This window comes from Temnothorax nylanderi, unplaced genomic scaffold (assembly GCF_030848795.1).
Source record: "Temnothorax nylanderi isolate EJ_2023f unplaced genomic scaffold, tnyl_v1.0 TNYL_tig0256_pilon, whole genome shotgun sequence".
Classification (NCBI taxonomy): domain Eukaryota; kingdom Metazoa; phylum Arthropoda; class Insecta; order Hymenoptera; family Formicidae; genus Temnothorax; species Temnothorax nylanderi.
In genome coordinates, this window is record NW_027249318.1 from 244,690 (window position 1) to 270,465 (window position 25,776).

Sequence of the window (25,776 nt, forward strand, 5' to 3'; positions counted from 1 at the left end):
AAATTTAATTACATGAAAGAGTCGATACAGATCGAGCAAGGCACGCACACTTTTTTCGCGACACCCTGTATATAGGGCTGCGTTTGGAAACTTCACTCGGGTACACACCAGCATTCTGTCCTTGTTTAATTTTAGGTGGCGTCGCTCATGTGCACGTGAATGTAGGGATCTTCTACCCAATCAGCAGACAATATTTTTTAAATGTTTTTTAAATATTTTTTTTTCAGTGTTTATACATTGTTACAGTTTGTTGTACAAATAATATTTATTTAATGTTTATTAAACGTTTATTTTAATTATTAACGTATATTATTAATTATTAATTTAAAATAATGATTTAGAAAAAATATTTATTTAACGTTTATTTAATATTTAGGTCACATTAATTATTCGTTTGCAATAATATTTTTTAAAAACATTTATTTCACATTTATTCTACATTTATTTAATATTTATTTTACATTAATTATTCATTTAAAATAATGATTTCGAAAAAATATTTATTTAACGTTTATTGATTAATATTTATGTCACATTAATAATTCGTTTGCAATAATAATTTTTAAAAACATTAATTTCACATTTATTCAACATTAATTTAATATTTATTTTGCATTAATTATTCATTTAAAATAATGGCTTAAAAATAAAAATACCATTATTATATACGTTATAACATGCGCTAATAAATTCTAACACGGTTATTATTTTTACGATTAATTGTGTGATTATTTGTGAGAAATTTTATATGCAAATTTCTTGCGAATGCTTGAGCGAGTTAGACGGAGTCTACAAATTAAATGCGCAAGTCTCAGAGTCGCAGGAACGGTCGTAAGACAGAAATTGACCAATCACAGTCGAACGCTTTTAACTGTTATATTAATTGGTCAATTTCTTTCTTACGACCGTTTCTGCGACTCTGAGACTTGCATCAAACCGCTCAGTAGCAATCGAATGTGATTGGTTCTTACTTTTAGAACCAACAAATCAACGTAGTGTGTGTTGATAAGACGACAACTCAGCAGTCGTTCTGCTGAATTATTGTAGACCCCGCATTTAATTACGGCTCCTATTATACTGCACACAGGACTACACGATAACACAATAAAGTGACAAAGCGGTGACCAATCACCGTTTTCATTTTTCCGAATCGAAGTATTAGGCTGCTTTCGAAAACGTCACCCGAGTGCACACGAGTATACTCTCTTCTCTTTCTAACTCACTGAGTTAGAAGGAAAAGGAAGTATACCCGTCTGTACCCGGGTAATATTTTCGAACGCAGCCTTAAGGGGATGCTGGAGCCGCAAGCGAACTCGATCAGCGTCGATAAAAAAGTGCTCACCGACTATATCTGTCCTTGTATAGACAAGGATATAGACAAGGATAGCACCTAACCTTGCATCTTCCACTGGTCTAAGTAATATCTTTTTTTTTAGGCTTCAAATCTTACTTCTAATTGCACGATATTATTCCTGACAGTTTTTTGTAGAGGGCTGCATCACTATTTTCTATAGAAAAACTGCAGAATTTTTGTATAAAGCAAATATTGTCGTCAGGTGAAGACAATATTTATAAAAATAAAATTTTTTTTTAGTTTATCAGAAAAAATCATGTACAGCCCTCTACATTTTTGTGCGTACTTTAATCGTGTAAAAGGATTTTCCATTCTGTTCAGCCAATTCAAAGATATTGCTTAGACCGATTATGCCTTGTCGCTGTCACTCCAGGATCCCCTTAATAGCGTACGTCGGTTCGGCGCGCTTGATTGGTCGCTTGAGTTGTGACAACGTGCGACGTGCTTATGTTCTGTGGACGTGACGTGTTTGCGCGTGTCGGGCAGTCGGTGACTTATGGCGGAGCGTGCGGATGTGTAGCAACCATAGTAACTTCGTTCTTCGTTCCCATTATTTGTGTGCCGGTAGGTTTGTGATATAATAAAGTTCTAAAGTTTAATTCTAACATCATTATTGCCCTCCCGCAAAGACTTCCTGCATAACTATTAAATTTCTTACAGCAACGTATGTACCGTTGAATGCACATGGTGAGCCGCGGAATGTAAAACCTTTCAATGTAAACGTTTCCCAAATATTAAAAAAACATTTTTTTAAATGTTAAAACAAACGTTTATTAAACGTTAAAATAAGATTTTTCTAAACGTTAAAATAATATTTTTTAAACGTTAAAATAATATTATTTTAAACATTAAAATAAATGTTTTTTTAATGAAAAAAAGGGAACTTATCCCATTATTTTTAACGTTTTTAAAAATGTTTGAAAAATGTTTTTTAAATGTTTTTTAAAAACATTTTTTAAATATTATTTTGCTGATTGGGTAGTGAGGGAAAGGACACCGAGGTTGCAGGATGCGGATTGGTCGTCCGCCATTAATGAGATATTTCCGCTTTGAGTATATTTTAGTAAAGATAGTGTATAGTATATGTCAATTTATGACATATGACCACAGTATAACTGTACATACTGTGTTATAACTGATAAAGTGAGCAAGAGAAAAAATAAAAGTGTAAGCATTGTACTTAATAAATCCAATTTTATTAAAATTAAATGTGATTTTATATTATCATTTAATACTGAAATGAGAATATATATATAGAGAATACATAACCTCAACTATAAATCATCAAATTAACTATTATAATATTAATAAATATAAGCTTAGACTATCATGTCAACACATTTTTAGTATAAAAATTATTTTCAATATTGTTCTGTTGTTTTTATTTATTGAATTTACAAATTTGCTAAATTAATATAAAAACTCTTAAATTTATAAAAAAAATTATTTATTGCATTATTTACTGCATTTATAAATTATATTTGTCAGTACTTATATTGTTTGTTACTATTTACTCAATTTCTTAATTTACGGAATTTATTTCATTTAATTAAGTTTTATTTATTTACTTCAATTTAATTGAAATAATTCCTCAATTAGAATTGAATTTAATGTAGACATGTTTTCGATAATGCCTGCCGTCACTTCCGCTATCCCATTAATGGCAGCTTTGTCTCATCCCCCACTAGAGGATCCGTACGTGGATGTATGATGCACCGGATGCAGCGGTTCTTCCGTGTTTACACCACCCTCAGTCGCCTTCGTTAAACGACCGGGCCAGTTTCGAACAGATCGAATGAAAATACTCAGATTCGCACGGTGCGAGAAAGAATGGATGGCGAGAATGCAAGCTGCGACGCCCACGACAGCGAGGAATGTGCACAATTATCACTGCTGCGTCTCCCGGTGGAGGTTTGTAGAAGAGAAAGAAAAACGTCGATTTTTTCGTATTTCACGTAGACGTGCATGAAATTCCTTTTTTAAATCGTCGCTGTCATTTCGTCTGTCAGGGCACGCATTATGAAACTCTTCAGGGCACGTATTATGGAACTTTTCGGAATGGATTCCAATCGAAATTTTTTAGTTATTTCCTAGATTTCTATTGTGTTTTCTAAGGGAAACGGAATAATTCCGATCGGAATCCATTCCGAAATAGTTCTGCAGTAAGTGTACAGTATAGTCGCTTGTCGATGGGATAAAGTGTGCTGAACCAGCGACGGTCAACTCTCTCTTTCGTTCTGTCTCCATCCCTTCCGTAACATTTGTTTGATTATGCGTTTAATTATTTTATTGTGCTGCATTTCAGGTATTCCTGCATATATGTTCCTTCCTGGACGCGTCGACGCTGGTACACAGTTTGAGTTTAGTGTGCAAACAATTCTACCAGATTTTAAAGGATGAGTCAGTGTGGAAAGCGCGAATTAAACACATATGGCCGTATGCTAGCTACTCATTTTTGCGTCCCGGTTAGTTGCTAAAGTTGATAGCACCTTATAGCTTGCACGATCGATTATTTAGATGAATAAAACAAAACACTCTATAATAAGCTATTTTACGCCAAGGCTCAAACTTACGCAAGCATGTGCAGGTCGTTGCTTACATCCACTGAGATATAAGTATAGAGTGGGCACACTGCGATGCTGCACCCATCAGGCGGAAAACAAGCCTGAGACAAATAGATATTGTGAGATCCCTCTCTTTCTCTGTTGTACAAGACGCAAGCGCATATTACTGAGAGAAAGATGTAGTTGTCTTTGTCATACGAACTGCATGACAAAGACAGCGATCCCACGAATTTTCCTCTTTCTCAGCTCCGTCAGCCGAACCAGTGCTCTCTCCATACTTATATCTCAGTGCTTACATCGCGTTAAATTTTATTTCGTAGTATTTCATTTCTTGAAAAAAAAGCGTGTTCTACAAAATACAAGTAATCTAATAAGAACACAACCCATTTTCGGTCTGACCTTAGATCTTAGGCAGCTTAATATTAATTTCCGTATATATGTATTATTTATAATACATATACATATATAATATATATACATATAATATATGTATATGTATTATAAATAATACATATGCACGGAAATTAATATTGAGCTGCCTAAGATCTAAGTTTAGATCGAAAATGGCTTGTATTCTTATTCGATTGTATATCATAGCGGTCTTGTTCTCTTTTATTATTAAACAAGCAAATTTATTTTAAACGTAATGTGTTATATGTGTTATTTAATCAGAGCGCGCACGGTAGCGCGCGCCTGTATAGAGGTCTAGTTTATAAAAAATTGCATGAAGCAAGCTTGAGCAGCTCCATTTATTTCAATAACTTAATATACATAAAGTAAAAACGTGAATAGATCTGTATCAAGAATGTGCTTGTAGTTTATTTGTACTTAAATAATTGTATGTGCATGCATTCTTTTTGTACTCAATATTATAGTACGAATAAGCAGCTTTCGTCATATTTCTTAGTCAGTTACATAAAGTCACGTGTCATTTCAGCGAGACCCGACAAACTGTTTTGGTTGTCGTCGTGCTTTGCGATCGAGAAACAAATAGCGCTATGGAAACAGCAGGATTCTATGGTAAAATTGATAAACATGTACCCACATTACATCAGAGCTGTGTTACTGATGCATGTAGGTAGTATATATTATGCCAAGTGTCTTTGGACATCTTTCCTTGTGAAAAACGATATAATGATGATTCTCATTTTCAGGGTGGAACCATCTGTATTGGTGGAACAGAGTTCGACCTGGTTTACTGGAAACGCGAGACACCCTCTTATGAAATCGGGAACAGAGTCCGCACCGATTTAGCGCATGACGGATGGATCCACGGTCTGACAGCGATAGACAACACGATCTACAGTTGCGGTTGCGATCGGAGTGTGAAATCGTGGATGCTCACCAACACCAGTTTCGTCCATCAGAGAACTTACGAGATGTATGCGATAGCAAAACTGTTCCTTTCGGCAGCTTCGCGATAAGAAGACCGAGCAGGGAAGATAATTCCTGTTTGTGAGAGAAATAATCGTTTCCCTCCAAATTATTCGAATGCAGATACCGCGTTTTGTGTCTCCCTTGTCGAGACAGATAATTAGGAAATGCAATTCTAAGATTCACTTGTTAAACCCTGCATATTACCATTTCGTGCGTATCATTTTTTATTAACGTTAAATATTACTGAAACAGGCCAAATGAGCAGATGTGCGTGTTGTCATCCTGTCCGCAGTGCGCCATCATCGGCGGCGCATTCTCCGGGACAATATACGTGTTCGATTCGCGATCGAGTAATAATCCGATCAGCCAGTATCGACCCCACATCAAACGCGTGACTAAGCTGGCCATGAACACGGAATACATCCTGTCCGCTAGCCTGGACAAGACGGTATCCGTTTGGGATCAGAGAGCCGGACGGACCATGAAATCTATCACAGTAATGTCATCCCGTATTTTTAACATCGAGAAAAGAAACGCGGTTACGATATCTCTAGTGTACCTTTTAGATTCCAGATCAAGCGCTTCCCACGTGCATGAGTATGCGACGGGATTGGGTTTGCGTCGGAGACCACAAGGCGAAGTTGCACATGCTAAATCTAAATAACGATTTTGAGCTAGTAAAATCTTATTCTACCGAGCATACGAAAGGGATAACGGAGGTGCATCTCACGCACGGATGCCTGATAACGAGTTCCATAGACGGCACCGTCAGAATTTCGAGCCTTTCGGATCCGCCGAAGCCCATCGCTACTTTACGTTCAAAGTTCAAACATATCTTCAGCGTGAGTATCGCGTAAAATTTGCCGAAAATACCGTATCATTGACTTTGAAGAAAAAATTCGTTAAACGTCTACGTGTAAAATGAAAAAATATTTAACAATTAAATTTTTACTTACATTTAATCTTTGAAATTAGGTTTTATCGTTGTCTTTTGTATGTAAATAAAATCCTTAAAATTAACAACATACTTACAAGTCTTATCTTGCAATATCGTGAATTTTGTTAGATATTGTATGTAATATTCGTGCCTTTTATGTGCAGATGGACTACCTGAATGACACTCTCGCGGTATCCGGCCTAGGTATCGAGGTATGGCACCCGAAATTGACGTGTTCAACGAAACATCAATAAACGGAGAATTTCTATATGTGTTCTATAGCTATTCCACAGTTGTATTTCTTCGATATGTAATGTATGTTTTCAGTTTTTACTAAAATACTGTTCTAACGCGTCTCCTCGATGTACAATGCAATATACGTATAGGAACCGTTCTAATAGAAGTACGTATCGTTTTGCTGGAAATTCCTTTTAGTAAAAGTTTCACTAACATCGGTTGTGATTATAAACTGCGTGATAATCATAGATAGGCTATAATTATAAGTTTATTTTGTAATTATAGCCTATATATGATTAGTTCTTTTATGTTAAAAAGAATAAGATCAAATATATTTTTATATTATAGTTAAATGCCATTATGTCATATATCATATCATTTATTATTTGTTGTTTTACAAATTTTTCTGACAAGGTGTGTTATATTTTATTATTATTCATTTCCTTCGCATGAAATTGTGCGCCTGCAGACTTGAGTTAAGCGACGACGTTTAGAGATTCTTCAAATACGCTTGTTTATAACATTTATAAATGAAATACAAGTCGTTTATTCGAGTAACAGATACTTTTCCTTATCTCTTTTCCGTTCACCGAGACTCATACCTCTCCCGAATCGTCGCAGGTCCCGTGGACGCGGGATGGATTTCGAATTCTCCAGAACGTCGCATGACGTATCGCATTACGTTCCTATTGTCGGAATCCTTTACGTCATTGGACTTCGTTAATTAAATTTGTTAAATAAACAAGCAAGTTTAATCATTTTTTTCTACATGAAAGAGTTGAATGCAGATCGATCGAGACACGTACACATCTTTCGCGACGCCCGTATAACTCGCACCGTATAATATATATAGGTGGCGTCGGGTGATCGGGTCACAAGCGCTGCACGTGAATATACTGGATATACGATGTATGGGAATTCTTCCGTGTTTACACCACCTTCAGTCGCCTTTGTTGAACCACCGCGTCATTCTCAAGCAGATTGAATGAAAATACTCAGATTCGCACGGTGCGAGAAAAAATGGATGACGAGAATGCAAGCTGCGCACACGATGGCGAGGAAAATGCACAACTATCACTGCTGAATCTCCCGGTAGAGGTTTGCAGAAAAGAAAGAAAACCACAGGGATAACGTGCATGAAATTCCTTTTTTAAGTCGTCGCTGTCATTTCATCTGTCAGGGCACGCATTATAAAACTCTTCAGGGCACGTATTATGGAACTTTTTGGAATGGATTCCGATCGGAATTTTTTAGTTATTTCCTAGATTTCTATTGTGTTTTCTAAGGGAAACGGAATAATTCCGATCGGAATCCATTCCGAAATAGTTCTGCAGTAAGTGTTGTAAGATCTTACTTTAGTTCAACCTTACTCAAACATGAAATAAGATGACTCGATTAACTGGAGGGGACGGGGATTTATCCGATCGAAACATTCATTTTATCATATCCGCAGTTTTATTTGAAATTCCGGTGACTACAACTATCTCTCTTCGGAGACCGCTCATATACGCACGCTCGCTCACACACACGCACTCTCGCTCAATACATACGCTCACTCACAATTACTGCTCGCCGCACTCTACGCCGAAGATGGTCGTCAATATATAAAATGTACGCGGATATGTTGCCATTCAGAGACTACTAATAACCTAGCTGTTTATCAACGGCACAGCATATGAAATAGAGAGATACATTTACGTGGCGTTCGAGTCATTCCAATCCCCGAGTACGTGTGCCGGTTATGATTCCGAATTACATTAAAGACCGTGAGATACTCATCTGTGTACTCGGATTAGATTATACGGCGCTTCCCTCGTTGGCTCTCTCGCCTGTTCCGGGGACCCTCGCTACCTTTTCCTCCAGTCGCAGGTAAAATGCTGGACGGGCCGTATTGAGCCCCGCAGTCAGTTCGATCGCATCACAATCCGCGTCCCATAGATCCTCAGACCGCTCGGTCGTCGTATCAAGGCCCGTATATAGAGTATGCTGTCTGGGCCCTTCGAAGGTGTGTTCAGCTCGGAGTCCCCAGAACGAAAGAGAACGAGGCCGAGCCTCGCTCAGTCTCGTCGATCATCGCGGATCGCGGATCGACGGGCTTGCGCAGATCACCCGTCTCCCATTTCGGGAGAACCATGGGGTGGTGGATTACAGCGCGCTCACATTATTACACCTCACAGTGTACAGTATAGTTGCTTGTCGATGGGATAAAGTGTGCTGAACCAGCGACGGTCAACTCTCTCTTTCGTTCTGTCTCCATCCCTTCCGTAACATTTGTCTGATTGTGCGTTTAATTATTTTATTGTGCTGCATTTCAGATATTCCTGCATATATGTTCCTTCCTGGACGCGAGGACGGTAGTACACAGTTTGAGCTTAGTGTGCAAACAATTCTACCAGATTTTAAATGCATAGATGAGTCACTGTGGAAAGCGCGATTTAACTACATATGGCCGTATGCTAGCTACTCACTTTTGCGTCCCGGTTAGTTGCTAAAGTTGATAGCACCTTATAGCTTGCACGATTATTTAGATGAATAAACAAAATACTCTATAAGCTATTTTACGCCAAGGCTCAAACTTACACAAGCATATGCAGCTCGTTGCTTACATCCACTGAGATATAAGTATAGAGTGGGCACTGCGATGCTACGCCCACACAGAAAAAAAAATATTCTTGATTTGAAAATATATTTAGTTTAAAGTTCCAACAACATGGAAATCTTGAAATGAAATATTGCGTTAAACGAAGAAAATTTGCTTGAATGAAGTCATTATATAGTTCAACCAAGAAAAAAAATGTTGAAATAAAAAGTTGAAATTCTTATAAGAACCCAGTAAACAATTTGTCAGCAAATTGTAACCAATTTGACACCAAATACGCGCAAAACTTGTCGACAAATCCGGTGCGATCTGTGTCTGCAATACGCTTGTGTTTTGCTAGCAAAGCTTGTGTACATGACTTGACACCAAATTGACGCCAAATTTCGAGCAGAACAGGGCAGCAAAAGTTCAACGGAAAATTTGCGCCATATTGTAAACAAGGCTTGCCAACAAAAGCTCGACAGCAAATTTGTGCCAAATTGCGAGCAAACCTTGACGAAAAAACTTGACGCCAAATTGACACCAAATACCGAGCAAAGCTTGCCAGCAATCTAACAGCAAATTGTTGACAAATTGCTATCAAAGTTTGTTGACAAAACCCGACGCCAAATTAATATCAAATATCAAACAAGATTTGAGAACAATACTTAACAGCAAATTGGCACCAAATACAGAGCAAATCTTGATGACACAGCTTGACGCCAAATTGCAGCAAGCCTTGTTACGTAGCCATTAATAAATACTAAAATATATTTTTTTTAGGAAAAATTAAAAGCATTAAATTATAAAAAGCATATAATTTTTTATTGATTTACAATAAATTATTTTATACATATGTTAAAAGAAATCTTTATATTTATAAAACATTATAAGACATTTATAAAATCTAACGGTGGCAATAAAATAATTAATTATATATTAATTACAGTAAATGTTATACCCCACACAGCACAACATGTTTCAAAAAGCTTTCCGAAAGATAACTTGGAAATTAATACTGAAATGTAAAATTGAAATCATTCAGAAATATTTCTGAAACGTTTCATCAAAATAATATATCATTGAAAGCTTTCCAAAAGATAACTTGGAAATTAATATTGAAATGTAACATTGAAATCATTTAGAAGTATTTCTGAAACGTTTCATCGAAATCATTTATGAGCCTTTTCACTGAAATATTTCTGAAATATTACAAAACATTTCAGAGAAATATTTCGTACGTAATGTCAAAATACATATCATTGAAAGCTTTCCGAAAGATAACTTGGACAATAATATTGAAATGTAACATTGAAATTATTCAGAAGTATTTCTGAAACGTTTCATCAAAATCATTTATGACCCTTTTCACTGAAATATTTCTGAAATATTACGAAACATTTCAGAGAAATATTTCGTACGTAATGTCTAAAATACGTATCATTGAAAGTTTGCCGAAAGATTACTTGGAAAATAATATTGAAATGTAACATTGAAATTATTCAGAAGTAAAAACGGAGAAGTAAAAACTTGAATCGCCAGTGAATAATTAACAATTAGCAAAAGAATTATGTTCGACCCAACTGGCAAATTTTATTGTTCACAAAACGCTACGTTTCGACTGCAGATTTCGGTCCTTTTCAAGCGTATAGAAATTCACAAATATTATTAATCAGACATAATGCCCAAACTACGCCAAATCGAAAAACTAAACCTCAAACATTGTAGCACGCAACAATAAGTATAAGTCCAAAAATAATTATATAAATCAAAACTTACATATTTGTGCGTTAAATTCACAGGAGTAAAATACAATTTAAACGGCATTTTTGTTATTCGTTTATGTCGAAGGGCATGTAAGAGCCATGCGGTGGTAAAATTTTAACTGACGAGAACAGACAAGTAATAAACAAACCAATGACGTCAATATTAAAAGCCAAGGCGTGGAGAGGGAAACAGAGAAGAAGGAGATAGAATTACGTTTCTTTTATGATATGTTCGTAGAGAGCGTTATGATTCTCCGTGCCCTTTTGTAAATTAATGGTGTCATTAAATTTTTTAATAAAAAACATCTCCGCTAATTCCCTCTTTCTAATCTCTGTCTCTCCTTATGTATTATTTCTGGCTTCCCCCAATCGAAATCATGCTCACTCACTACAGAATGCTTGCTCGCCGGTTTTCTGATATTGTTCTGGTGTTCTTTGAGCCGTGTGCACAAATGTCTTTTTGTCTGCCCAATATACGTAGCATTGCGATCTTTACATCTCTTCGAACATATCATAAAATAAACGTAATTCTATCTCCTTCTCTGTTTCCCTCTCCACGCCCTGGCTTTTAATATTGACGTCATTGGTTTGTTTATTACTTGTCTGTTCTCGTCAGTTAAAATTTTACCACCGCACGGCTCTTACATGCCCTTCGACATAAACGAATAACGAAAATGCCGTTTAAATTGTATTTTACTCCTGTGAATTTAACGCACAAATATGTAAGTTTTGATTTATATAATTATTTTTAGACTTATACTTATTGTTGCGTGCTACAATGTTTGATGTTTAGTTTTTAGATTCGGCGTAGTTTGGGCATTATGTCTGACTAACAATATTTGTGAGTTTCTATACGCTTGAAAAGAACCGAAATCTGCAGTCGAAACGTAGCGTTTTGTGAACAATAAAATTTGCCAGTTGGGTCGAACATAATTTTTTTGCTAATTATTCAGAAGTATTTCTGAAACGTTTCATCAAAATCATATATCATTGAAAGCTTTCCAAAAGATAACTTGGAAATTAATATTGAAATGTAACATTGAAATCATTCAGAAGTATTTCTGAAACGTTTCATCGAAATCATTTATGACCCTTTTCACTGAAATATTACGAAACATTTCAGAGAAATATGCAACGACGCCGCTAGGCGGCGCATAATGGTAAGACTGACTCGTAAGTAAATTTCAGTTGGGATCTAATATAAGCAGGCCTCCGGCGAAGCAAAATCATGACTATAATGAAGAATATGATTTATGAAGGACAGGAAATTGTTCCGGATCACCCTATACAGGGTGATCCGGAACAATTTGATATGAGAAAAAGTATCTGAAATAGTTTCCATATATTTCTGAAACATTTCAGAGATATTTTCGAAGCATTTCAAAGATATTTCTGAAGCATTTCAAAGATATTTCTGAAGCATTTCAGAGATATTTCTGAAGCATTTCTGAATTATTTCAGAAATATTTCTGAAGCATTTCAGAGATATTTCTTAGACATTTCAGAGGTATTTCTTAAGCATTTCAGAGATATTTCTGAAGCATTTCAGAAATATTTCTGAAATCTCAGCTTCGCGGACATTTTATATTTCTGAAACATATCTGAAACATGTCTGAAATGTTTTTTTGAAAGGTTTCATATTTTATTGACAGCTTTTTGAAAGCTTTCTAAAATATTTCGGTGCTGTGTGGGACAATGTGAATTTACTGACATATGCAAACATTTAACTTTGTCAACAGCACATACAATATTTGTAAACACTCGAGAATCTTATATAATGCCTGGAACACATACTCCGTGCGCAGATAATGCATTGGCCGGTATAAGGATTTATAGAATCTTACTGAAAACACGAGTATAATTTCTATGAAAATGCATCTAAAACAATATTCTTATAAGCCTAATACTACTAACTTTCCTTTCTTTAATCATACAATAATAACTAGCGTGCATATTTAAACAACTAGTTCAAACTTGAAACACGATTTATTATTTGCAAGAATGCAAAATTAAAATAAACAAATGTTCACAATGTGCTTAGTTCGTCGATTACGATGAAATAATGCAGTACTGTTGTCAGAATTGCAGATATATCAAGCTACGTAATAGGGGAGACCGGGGCTCGTTGGCACAAGAGGCAAGTTGGCAATGCGTTCCGTTTATGTATTTATAGCGAAAAAAACAATGGAAAAGTTATCACAAAATATTTCTTATATGACATAGGTACTTTTCCCAAAGTTTTATTTTAATCAAACAAGTATTACAATAGAAAAAGAGAAAACTCTGATTCAAGAGGTGGCAAGTAAATTTTCGAGCGTTTCAAAATATCGTATTAATGTTCTTCAGCTTGAGAAGTAAATCAAAGTAACGTATCATTAGTTAAAAGAAAAGTTTCTGTTACTGTACGACATGTTATTTTGACTAACAACAGTAATTTATTGTAATAAAATGACTGATACAAAACGTATGTAGGGATGGGGTATGTTGGCTCATATCAAGACACGCTTAGCTTGACTTGTTGTTGCCGCCCGCGTGAGACCTGTTTGAGCATGTGATTTGCTACCTACGATGCTGATAGAAGCTAGATATGTATTTATATTAATATTTTTATATTGAAGAAAGCTATACATCTAAAATAGTTAACAATTTTCTGCAACAGCATTTTGTTATTCGATCATTACTTCAAAATACCTTTAAAAGATATACAATCTTTATCAAGAAGTACATCTGCTACGCGTTTTGTATTTCTATTACGTTTTCATTAATTTAACATGGACTTTTGTCGCATAGCCAACTTACCCTACTATCGGGGCAAGTTGGCTACAATGCAGCATGTTCGTATTTTACTTATTACAAAGAAACTATACAGTATACAGGAGCGTTCCTAGCATGAAAATGTAGAGAAAGGTTCTCTCTATCATATTAGTACTGTTTAATCATGACAATTAGTTGTATAAAAACTCAAATGCCGAAATTGTGAAAACGGTGCCATCGAGCCCCGGTCTCCCCTAATATACATCATTTAGGTGCAAGCAACCGAAGTGAATTTTGTAGTGTTTGATGTAATAGAAATTAATATACAGCAGAAAAAAACTGTTCAAACAAAACTTTTAAACCGTTCAAACAAAACTTTTAAACTATTCAAACAAAACTTTAAACTTTTACAGATAAAAAAATACACGATATTTCATCAATAGTTCCAAGATTATTTTGAGAAATATTTTAATCAAAGAAAGAATATGTAAAATTTTTAATATTGCAAGAATATGATAGTTATAAAACTAAAGCATTTCCCTTGTATTTTAAATTGTTTTAAATTGTTTCTATTTCAAACTAATATTACAATTTTGCCTTAATCAGATTCAAACGGCAAGTAGAATAAAACATTTTATTACATAATATTACATATTCTTTATACTCTTATAACTCTTCTTTAAGACTATAAGAGTATAACTCTTTATACTCTTATAACTCTTCTTTATAACTCTTGTTTTCACGAAACATTTCGAATATTTTTTATTCTCATCACTATTCTCGCAGTTTTCAGAATTATCATCGTTGTCATCTGAATGAGCCTCGTTATTGTTGCCGGTGTGTCTGTTAATGTTAAATATATCTCTATAATTATCGTTATTTTCGAAATCAAAGTGTTCAGAGTACTCAAAATGATCAGAATTATTAGAAAATTCAGAATGGTGAGGAAGTTCAGAATGATGAAAAAGTTAAGAATAATGAGAAAGTTCAGATTCTTTTTGATTATGAAGAAAATCTGGTATTACGGAACTTTGGCTTTTAACGGAAGCATGTGCTTGCTGAATATGCGACTGATCGAATTCAATTAAAGAATCTGTTGAATTGAGTTCTTCTACAACTTCAACATTCACTTTCTGCCTTTTAACTTTCTTAGAAAGCTTATGAAACGGTGTTTTTTGGCATGTTCTAAAATAAACTGCAAATAAATTTAAATGTTATGTTTACATAAAATACATAGATTTCAAAATATATACTATCTTTACTCTTTAAAAACATTTATTTTTTCAGATTTTCTACTGCACAATCACTATAACAAATGGAATGCTAATGGAAAAAAATATAACTAAATTAATTAAACTAACAGTACAAAATAAACTATAGGATGGAAAGCTGGCTGATTTTCTCGAGTTATAAAAAGGTCATCAATTTAAATTTAAAAACAAAATCTCGTTTAATTAAACAAATTTTAAATACAATTAACGTTTTACGTTTCGACTTTATATACTTAGTCTTCTTCAGAAACCTGATACATAAGAGATAATACATAAAAAATAATTAAAAAATAAAAAGAAATAAAATTGCTACAGATAAAAAGGATAGAGAACAAAGCCGCATACTTTGGACTGACTTGCCAGAAATGTAGCTAAGATCTACACTATGACATAGTATAGACCTTAGCCACAATTAATGTATATACGAGTTGTCAAAAATAGAATGAAATAAGTCAAGTAATAAAATTGTTACTATTATCTATAGTATCTATACTGTTGTTATTATTATCAAACGATATTATTTATTATTTGACAGTGTAAAATTGTAATGCATATATTAAAATTACATTAGGGCTAGAATATAAACCAGACCCACAAGAATGAGAGCAATTCCAAGATCTCAAGACGAGAATTAACCAGATCTTACAGGGCGGAATTAAGGAGTCTGGATTACTGATTGAAATCAAAGTAAGAAAAGAAAAGAAAAGAAAAGAGAGGGGGGCCTCTGCATTTGTCTACGAGATCAATTCTAGGGCTAGAATATAAACCAGAGCCACAAGAATGAGAGCAATTCCAAGATCTTAAGACGAGAATTAACCTTGCAGAGCCCCTTGTACTACTACGATCAATGTCGATCTTCCAATATGGCGTCCCAAATGAGAATATCGGAAGGGCCCTGCTCGCTGGACCCATAGACTTATATAGATAGACCGGCCCCTGCCGTAAGAGCACGCGTAGCAAAATAGACGGTGCAGACATAGCCGTGGATATGGTCCTCTCTCTCTCTCTCTTCTGATCGCTTGGTGGGGATAGAAGTCTAGACTAGTGGGGGACTAGTAGGGAATAGGAATGGGTAAAACGCACACATTGCTCGTCAGTAGATGAAAGGCAGTTGGAGGGGAAGATACATTGACGTGCACACAGAAATTCAGCTGGTGCGACAATTCAAATAAGAGGAAATAATGGCACAAATATGCTGTATCTGTAAGAAAGAACTTGGTATGGAGGAAGATGTGACTTTTCATCGGTAAATATTCAATGTATATTATATTATAGAATAAAGTTAACCAAAAAAAGAACTGTTTTTCATACGTCTCCTCCGTGAGATTTGCAAGTAAAAATATTTATTTAAAACATTTTCTCTGCACATGCAAAAGAATATTTGGAAATTGTCGTTCTTTATTATATGAAAAGAGTATTATATGAAAATGTCAAAATGTCTTAAAAGATTTGAAAATTTGAAGATTTATAATAACGATGAACCTTGTCATGTAAAAAAAAATTTTTAAACTTATTTAGAACAATACAATTATAGATTCTGCTTTACGTAAAATGAAATGTACTGTACTGTGTCTAAAAATGCCTTTTCCAACATTGCATGCGTTAGATTGGATTGTACGCGTAAATATTGCATTCGTGTTAGTTGTTATATATTGAAAGCAATTGGAATACACTTACTAAATATAATTTAAGTAAATAATTGTAATGTAATTTAAGTAAATAATGGTAATCATTAAATAAAAAAGCAATTTGCACGTTTCTGAACATGTTTTATTCATATTAATCCTAATCCCTCCAACGTTTTTTCCGCCATTTAATTAACGAGATTTTGACTGTTTGCCGTTTCGGGAGTAAATGAGCTAGGGCTCTGAAATTTCTGATGTTCCCTACTATAACAATTTTTTTTAGGGGCGGGAAGGATTATCCCACGGCCGTTGGTTTTCCGGAATAAACGACCGGAACAAACGACGTTAGAAACGCGTGGGACACGAAAGTGCATGGTTGGAGGGATTAGGGTTGACTTTCTTTCATAAACATATCTTGTATGTATAAACATATAAACATACTTTTTATATAAAAAAAATATTTTATATAAACATAAAACATAAAACATAAAACAACTTTTTTAAATGTCAATATTTTATATTAAAAATGTATGTTTTTCTGTAAAAACGCTATTAACGTGGTATTAAAAATTATATATTGTAACTTATATAAGAAATTATTGATTAGCAAATATAACTAATCGATTATGAAAACTTCTTATTCTTTTTATATCTGTTACACTGTTTTTAGCTTCGTGGTATAATCTTATGTTAAAATATTTATGCAAAACCTGATGTACTAATTCAGATTTATGAGTATCAAGAACACATGTTATTTGGATAAAATCATCTAAATGACTAAAGATATCATTAGGTAACAAACGTTTTACGCTATATATAAGGCTATTCATTAAGTTTTTAACTGTAAATAGATTTTTATGTTGCCTAAGAACACGCTCAGCAACTTTACAAATTTTAATAACTGAATCACTGGGAAATAATAATCTCCTATTTTTTATTTTTATTAATAAAAATTTGGTTACTTTAGTCTCTAAACTTTGGCGACACATATCACATTTAATTTTATTCTTAATACTTTTAACCACAACTCCAGCTATGTAAGTTACAACTTCTGAATTGTATTCATTCCAGCACCAACTATTTGAAGACTCATAATCGTGATCAGACAATGTCAAAATGTTATCAACTAATAATTCATCCGCGTTGTTTGTTTCTATTTCAAATTTAAGAATATGGGTTTCATCTTGGACGGTACAATTTCCTTCTTCTGGTACTATTGCATGAACATGGGTCATCAATTTCTTATATGACCTTTTGAATTGAAGACAAGTCGGATTATTATTAAATCCTCCCATTCTTCTTATACTTGAAAAAAATGTCTCTATGTGATCCTGAGACATTTTATATGTTAGTAAATATGTAATAAGTTTTCTTTCAAATAAATACTTTGCTACATGTAACGTGCTATTCATGCCTACAATAAAACCCCAAAAACCGACTCTTTTTTTACTTTGCAAAATGGGTATACGTTCACCAGTCTTTTTATCGACTATTTGTAATGACTGAATATAGTTAGTGTAATCTATAATATTTTTTTCCATCATTTGCAAGTTTTCAAGAGTTATGCACTCCTCTGTTTTATTTTTGCCAAATTTTCTCCTGCTGTTCATTAAATCAAAAATATTATTAAAAATTTGACAAAATCGTGCTGTAGCTGATGCTTCCAAAAATTCAAGATGTATACGACTTAAAAAGATTAATGCATTGGCTACTCTTGTACTTAAAACCTGTGCTGCTAGTTTAACTTTTATTTTTTCATTATGGAAATTAATGTGTCTTCTACTGATTTTTGTCCCAGGATAAACTTTTTCCTTCTCTTGCAAGTCTACAAGCATTACTAAATATTTCCAAAGAACAAATCTACCTTTGTCATCGATAAAATCACAATTACTAAACGTATTTCTGACTAGCTTTAACATATGACAAGCATCAGGTACAACGTGTATGGGTTCTTTCGAAATAGGATGTAGAAATGTTGTTTTATTAAAATCTTCCTTGGCCTTACTCCCAAGATTTTCTATTATTGATAAATTAGAAGCAGCACCGTCGAAAGTGATCGATCTTATATTTGTTATGCCATTTTCACTTAAAATTATTAAATTATTTGTGATAATATTCGCTCTTTCTTCAGCATTCAAGCTTCTAATAAAATAATAAGATATTGGCGTTTTAAAATGACCGTTTAAAGCTACGAGGATTACAACCAAAGCATACGTGGTTTCTCTGTCATCATCAATATCATCAAAATTTATTCCAACATCCACATAGCCATAAGATTTCCGACCATCCCATTCAACACATTTCTTAATGGACATCTCATCTACTTGTATTCCAAACTGTAGAATTTTACCACTTTTTTCGTTTTCGTCTATTACACTTTTAATTGACTTCAATATTTGCATAGTAATTCCAGGATTAAAATCAATTGTACTGAACCATTTTCTTATAGTTCTTGGATGAGGTAATCTATTTTGAAATGTTTATCTCACATAATTATAAGCTGCATTTGAATAAAATAATAACGTGGCAGCAAATTGTCATGTATATAGCTTCTTGATATTTTGTAACACGGCCTTTACTCAGAACATTTTTTATAATTTCTACAGCTGAAATATTTATTGTAGCCTAAACAAAAAATTTTGAAAACAAACAAATTAACTTAAGAAAAATAATAAAATAACATATTAACAGAATTAAAATAATTCTTTCAATATATATATATATATATATAATAATTAAATGAAAGAGCTAATGAGAGAATCAAACTTTGGCTATCATTGACTGATATTTATAGTCCGTTCATATTTCAAAATTATTTTAAGTAATAGGTATAATAAGTATATTATATATATGTTATTATACTGTATATAAGATATAAGTAATAGCCCTAATGTTAATATGGTTTTATACTTTGCTTACAGCATCTTAAACGTCTAAAGCTAATCTCAAAATATAATTGACTATAAATATCATAAATGTTTCAATTCTCAGGCGATAAATCACTTTATGGGTCTGCGTACAGCTGATCAATTAAGACGATTCGGACTCATAACAGAGTTTCATTTTTACGTCTTTTCAAATAAGAATATATATAGCATTATTTCTGATTTTTTATTATATTTGTAAATTGTTTTTTCCTTAAAACGTACTAATACTAATGCATTGTGTTATAAAAGGGAAAAAAAGGATAAACGAGGTACAAGGGATATCAAGTCCAAGTAGACCTTGTTTTCGCAGGACGACAATTATTATATTATTGGAGCTATTCTACTATATTACTTTTTTACATTTGTATTCTATTCTATTTTATTACTACTCTATTTAATTATATTTAAAAGAGAGGGAGCGTCCCGTTTGACCACGTTGCGATTGACGACAACCACCCACAGCTATGAATACGGATCTATGTCAGGAGCCTAAAAACATCATATTTTACTTACATCCATAACAGTAGCAACCTCGCTAGAAATCAATCCGTTATTTTTCAAATGAACTATTGTATCCTTCAAAGTTTTAATTCTTCTACTTTTACGTCTATCCCTTGCTTGAAAAACTTTTAACTTTTGTGATGTTTTTTTATAATAATTTCGAAATAATTTCCAATTATGATCAGATGTAAAATCATCACGACAAAAATCACCAACAAATCTATTTGTAAGACGACGGCGTTTTTGGTTGACTTCTCCACTTTCACTTTTTCTATACATATAGAACACAATTATTATTAATAAAATATAACCGAAAGATGTTATCACGTTCTTTAATATTAACTATACCTTTTTATTGCTCTATTGACTACTTTTTGAATATTTTCAGTTTCTTGTGTTTTACATGTTGTATGTACAAGGTTAAAGGAATCTTGTTCGTAATCCTTACTGTCCATACGTACTTGCCTGACTTTTACACTATCTCTGTTTGTTCAATCAAAACACGTTTTTGTTAATTCTTGTTAGGTAAACTGATAATTTAATTTAACAAGAATAGAATACTTACTCATGTGCAATCAGATTTTCAGAATTTAAATTTTTATCAACCACATTTTCAGAATTCAGATTTTTATTAATTGGATTTTCAGAATCTAGATTGTTATTTATGGTAATAGTACTTTCATGTCTAAAAATTATAAGATAACATTATTTGCTTGCATATTTATAAAATCAGTATAATTTAACTATAAACAATACTTTGTTAAAATATTTATAATTTACCTTAACATTTCTTTCGTAAGATGCAATGTAGGAATAGCTCCTGGACGCAAACATCTTTTTATGTTTCCATTTTTCATGCAGGTATAAAAGATGCAATGTTCATGAAAATGTTTGCTACATACTCTTCTATTTTTGGAGACTTCTCTCCCTATAGCATCGAACCATTTTAATTTTACATCCTCTCTTTTCGGTATACTAGAACATAAAATAAAAATAATGTGTGTTCGAGAGCACGCGGTAGCGCGAGGTAGCGCGAGGTAACAAAACGACCACAAAAGAAAGCAAGTACAGAAACACAATAAAACAAAATATATTCAAAGTCTGAGTATGTACAATTATTTACAGAAAGATATATTTTGCCGAGAATGGTAGCGCGCACCTAAGCTGTCACAGCGAAAAGCAGCGAAGTTAATAGCAGATTTGAAATCGAAAGTGGATTGCGAGTATTATTCAAGCGGTTGCACGAGCGGTGATTCTAAGCGGGTGAACTTCGGTAGGATGATTGACCATCGGCGGTCTACGTCATCGTACTTGCGACAAATTTTCGTTTGGCGATCCGAAGAGATCGTTGCTTGTTTTCGATCACAATGTTTATAGCATGGATTTTTTTCTTGTTTGTAAGAGCGGTTACGGTTTGACTTTGTTGTTGACGAACGAACGTTAGCGAACTTTACAGAATACGAATAATAGAAAATCCATGCTATAACTTGACAGAAATACGACTCGTTTAAGGCGAAATTTCAAGCGAGTTATAATTTATTGAAAACGTGCATGCACTGGCATGCAACCGAAAGCGATTTTCGGTACGAATTGTCACGATCTCAAACAATGTGTATGTCAAATTAATAATATTTTTTATCACACACACATACATGTGGACAAACACGCAATATTCAACTTTACTTTTTTAACACGAATGCAATATTTACGCGTACAATCCAATCTAACGCATGCATATGTTGGAAAAGGCATTTTTAGACACAGTACAGTACATTTATTTTACGTAAAGCAGAATCTATAATTGTATTGTTCTAAATAAGTTTAAAATTTTTTTTTACATGACAAGGTTTATTGTTATTATAAATCTTCAAATCTTCAAATTTTTTAAGACATTTTGACATTTTCATATAATACTCTTTTCATATAATAAAGAACGACAATTTCCAAATATTCTTTTGCATGTGCAGAGAAAATGTTTTAAATAAATATTTTACTTGCAAATCTCACGGAGGAGACGTATGAAAAACAGTTCTTTTTTTGGTTAACTTTATTCTATAATATAATATACATTGAATATTTACCGATGAAAAGTCACATCTTCCTCCATACCAAGTTCTTTCTTACAGATACAGCATATTTGTGCCATTATTTCCTCTTATTTGAATTGTCGCACCAGCTGAATTTCTGTGTGCACGTCAATGTATCTTCCCCTCCAACTGCCTTTCATCTACTGACGAGCAATGTGTGCGTTTTACCCATTCCTATTCCCTACTAGTCCCCCACTAGTCTAGACTTCTATCCCCACCAAGCGATCAGAAGAGAGAGAGAGAGAGAGGACCATATCCACGGCTATGTCTGCACCGTCTATTTTGCTACGCGTGCTCTTACGGCAGGGGCCGGTCTATCTATATAAGTCTATGGCTGGACCGGACTCCTCGCCTCAATCCTCCCTCAAGCTCTCCTTTTCCTGGCGGTGAGCTCTCCTTGGGAAGTCGAATCTCGCTCGGTTGGTCTCCAGAATACGTGCCGCTTAGCTCAATCAGTTACGAAAGAAGGAAAACGTACTCGTCTCGTCCGAAGAAACGCAGCAAGAGCGGCCATGACACTGAACAAGAGCGAGGAAGGAGGTGGGGGCGCTTTGAAAGTGGCGACTCACGTGTCGCGCCATCTGAATGAAACGATCGGGCGTTTGCAAAACGCGAAGGAATTCGAGCGCAATATCTGAACACACACATACATATATAATATATGTATCAGCTTTATATAGATACGTGACGCGGAAATTTGCCACAAAACGGCATTTATAGAACAAAACGACAACAGAAAAATAATAAAACACTCTTATAATGAAATAATTAATATAAAATAATATCCTTTCTAAAAAAAGGCATGTTAAGTCGATAGTCGAATTTATTGTTGCCGCTTTTCCGCGATGCTGATTGGTTTTCTCGCTGCGCTTACTTCATTTGCAGCTGTCATCGTATATTTTGACAGTTGTGTGTATCAAGAAATTAATAGTGTAATAGTAATAGCATAATGTTAAAGCTAAATAGCGCGCGCGAAGCGCGCGTCTGTGGTGCTAGTTTGAAGTAAATATTATATTAATATTAAATAAATGTTAAGTAAATGTTTCTTTAAATCATTATTGCAAATAAATAATTAATGTAAAATAAATATTACATTACTGTCGAATAAATGTTAAATAAACGTTGTTTCAAATCATTATTGCAAATGAATAATTAATGTGAAATAAATATGAAATTAATGTCGAATAAATGTTACATAAACGTTTTTTTCAAATTATTACAGTAAATAAATAATTAATGTAAAATATATAAATATTAAAATAATGTTAAATAAAATAATGTACATCGATGTAGTAACTTCGTCGTAAAAGTGCGTTTACATGGCATTTAACGTCAGTAGTTATAACATCGATTGTTATAACTTCGGCGTAAATCGGACCGTATAAACGTAGTCATTATTTTCAAACTCGAAAAATTTTCGCATACGTAAATATTAACGCTGTATGATCACTGATTGGTATATAATTTGAGGTCTAATAAAAGATATAGACTAATCAGTGATTGCGCAGTTATTTTCGTATGCAAAAATTTTTTTGTACAAGTTTGAGAATTAACATATTGCACACAAGGCTGTGACAAGCTTGTCGCATGGTGGAAATTCGCATAACAACCATGTCAATGACTACGTTTACACGGCACCGTTAATCGGGTTTTATAACATCGGTAGTTCTTAGGCCGGTCAATCACAACTATTCCATTCTTCTGAAGAATGATTACGATTGGTCTTCCTGACAACTACCGATGTTATAAAACCCGATTAACGGTGTCATGTAAACGTAGTCAATGTGCTGTTTTTCTATAAGAGCTAGAAGAAAAAGATTGTGCTTGCTTTCTGTATAGATCAGATGGAAAGAATATCCACATAAAATTTGTCATATAGGACTGAAGAGACTATTGGCGTTTTCGACTGAAGCAGGGTTAACCCATTTCAGGTTCTTTTCTTTTATAACTGACCAATCACGGTTATTCCATTTTTTAGAAGAATAACTGTGATTGTTCAATCCTTGAAGAAAATAACTTGAGTTGGGTTAACCTCGCTCCAGTCGAAAACGCTATATGTCATTTTTGCATTCATTGCAATATTTGTAACATTTTTAGTAACATCTTTGTAATTAATAATTTTATTTACTTTATATTACATTTTATAATAATATGTGTCATAAATGTAAAGATTTTTAATATATGTATAAAATGATTTATTTTAAATTAATAAAAAAATTATATTTATTTAATATGCCTTTTAAAAAAATATTTTTCAAAAAGTATTTTGTTATTTATAAATGGTTAGATAACTACAAGATTTGCTGATTTTTGCTGATAATTTGTTGTCAGGCAGTGTTATCACGATTTGCTCTGTATTTGGCACCAATTTGCAGTTAAATATTGTCCCTAAACATCGCTTGGTATTTGGCGTCAATTTGTTCTTAAGTTTTGTTACCAAAATTTGCTCAATATTTGGCATCAATTTGGCGTTAGGTTTAGTCAACAAACTTTAACAGCAATTTGGTGCCAATTTGTTATCAGGTAGTTGCTAAGCTTTGCTCGGTATTTGGCGTCAATTTGTTCTCAAGCTTTGTCACCAAAATTTGCTCAATATTTGGCATTAATTTGGTGTTAGGTTTTGTCAACTAATTTTAGCGGCAATTTGATGCCAATTTGTTATCAGGTACTACTAAGCTTTGCTCGATATTTGGTATCAATTTGGCGTCAATTGTGTACGCATGTTTTGATACGTATTTGCTAGCAGTTTGTCGACAACATTTGATAAAACAAATTTTGATGCAAATTTGTACCATTTCTGAAACCAAAATTTGTAGCAAGTATTTGGTATTATTTGTTCGAACAGATTTGGCTATCTGGGAAGCTTATAGTAATCTTGCGTATACTAGGTGCGCAACTAAGTTTCCGGGTTTCACACATAGATGGCACCAATAACACATGTACTCGACTTACATGTCTGAAGTTGTCTGAAGTTATAGCTTGGACATCTGTTAACAATAACCAGTCGTTATATAAACACATATCGCAACGCAAAAATATTTTTTCTAACAACGGAGATGTCGAGTTTTGTGCCAAATAAACAGCATTTGCGGGAAGCTTTGCTTTTCTGCTTTAACTTGAAAAAAAATGCAGCTGAAGCACGTCGTTTGCTTGAGGAGGCCTACGGCGAACATGCACCATCGAAAACTACCTGTGAAGATTGGTTTAAACGCTTCAGAAGTGGCGATTTCGACACTGAGAACAAGGAGCGCTCCGGAAGACCAAAAACAATTGAGGACGCCGATCTGCAAGCGTTATTGGATGAAGATGATACGCAAACACAAGATCAACTTGCGGAGGCATTAAACATGACTCACCAAGGTATTTCCAAACGTTTACATGCCATGGGAAAAATTCAAAAGGAAGGAAAATGGGTGCCGCATGAGTTGACTGAGAGACAGATGGAAAATCGAAGAGCCACTTCCGAAATTTTGCTTTTGCGGCATGAAAGAAAGAGTTTTCTTCATCGAATTGTTATTGGCGATGAGAAGTGGATATATTTAGAGAATCCCAAACGCAAAAAAATCGTGGCTTTTACCTGGTGAAGAATCAACATTGACGGCACGGCCAAATTGTTTTGGAAAGAAGACAATGCTCTGCGTTTGGTGGGACCAGAAAGGAATCGTGTACTATGAGCTGCTGAAACCGGGCGAAACTGTCAATGGGCATCGCTACCGACAACAACTGATCAATTTAAACCATACATTGCTCGAAAAACGGCCAGAATGGGACACGAGACACGAACGAGTGATATTGCAG

The 25,776-nt window shown here is 33.9% G+C and overlaps 2 protein-coding genes and 2 long non-coding RNA genes across 7 annotated transcripts; 2 read left to right on the forward strand and 2 right to left on the reverse strand.

The window, feature by feature from the left end:
* Positions 1-1,775: 1,775 nt before the first annotated feature.
* Positions 1,776-7,033, forward strand: LOC139780013 (F-box/WD repeat-containing protein 9-like). Of its 3 annotated transcripts, none has more exons than XM_071718542.1 (8): positions 1,776-1,918; positions 3,043-3,265; positions 3,660-3,819; positions 4,856-4,992; positions 5,073-5,299; positions 5,548-5,791; positions 5,862-6,137; positions 6,397-7,033. In XM_071718542.1, exons 2-8 carry the CDS (start codon positions 3,185-3,187, stop codon positions 6,484-6,486), a joined length of 1,215 nt encoding a protein of 404 aa, XP_071574643.1. In that variant the 5' UTR covers positions 1,776-1,918; positions 3,043-3,184; the 3' UTR covers positions 6,487-7,033. The 3 variants fall into 3 exon arrangements, with proteins under 3 accessions (XP_071574643.1, XP_071574645.1, XP_071574644.1); XM_071718543.1 differs by lacking the exon at positions 1,776-1,918 and adding an exon at positions 2,448-2,521; XM_071718544.1 differs by lacking the exon at positions 3,660-3,819 and having other exon boundaries at positions 1,777-1,918.
* A 204-nt stretch (positions 7,034-7,237) lies between these two features.
* Positions 7,238-16,272, forward strand: LOC139780015 (uncharacterized). Of its 2 annotated transcripts, XR_011720078.1 has the most exons (4): positions 7,238-7,567; positions 8,785-8,949; positions 14,855-15,294; positions 15,410-16,272. It is a non-coding gene; the product is annotated as an uncharacterized lncRNA (long non-coding RNA). The 2 variants fall into 2 exon arrangements; XR_011720077.1 differs by lacking the exon at positions 15,410-16,272 and having other exon boundaries at positions 7,242-7,567; positions 14,855-15,315.
* LOC139780016 (uncharacterized) lies at positions 13,038-14,860 on the reverse strand. The gene is made up of 2 exons (XR_011720079.1): positions 14,598-14,860; positions 13,038-14,410 (listed from the first exon to the last, which is right to left on the reverse strand). It is a non-coding gene; the product is annotated as an uncharacterized lncRNA (long non-coding RNA).
* A 314-nt stretch (positions 16,273-16,586) lies between the features above and the next one.
* On the reverse strand, positions 16,587-22,619 carry LOC139780014 (uncharacterized). Its single transcript, XM_071718546.1, has 5 exons — positions 21,973-22,619; positions 20,672-20,866; positions 20,457-20,576; positions 20,240-20,374; positions 16,587-20,162 (listed from the first exon to the last, which is right to left on the reverse strand). Exons 1-5 carry the CDS (start codon positions 22,035-22,037, stop codon positions 19,889-19,891), a joined length of 789 nt encoding a protein of 262 aa, XP_071574647.1. The 5' UTR covers positions 22,038-22,619; the 3' UTR covers positions 16,587-19,888.
* Between the last annotated feature and the right edge of the window lie 3,157 nt (positions 22,620-25,776).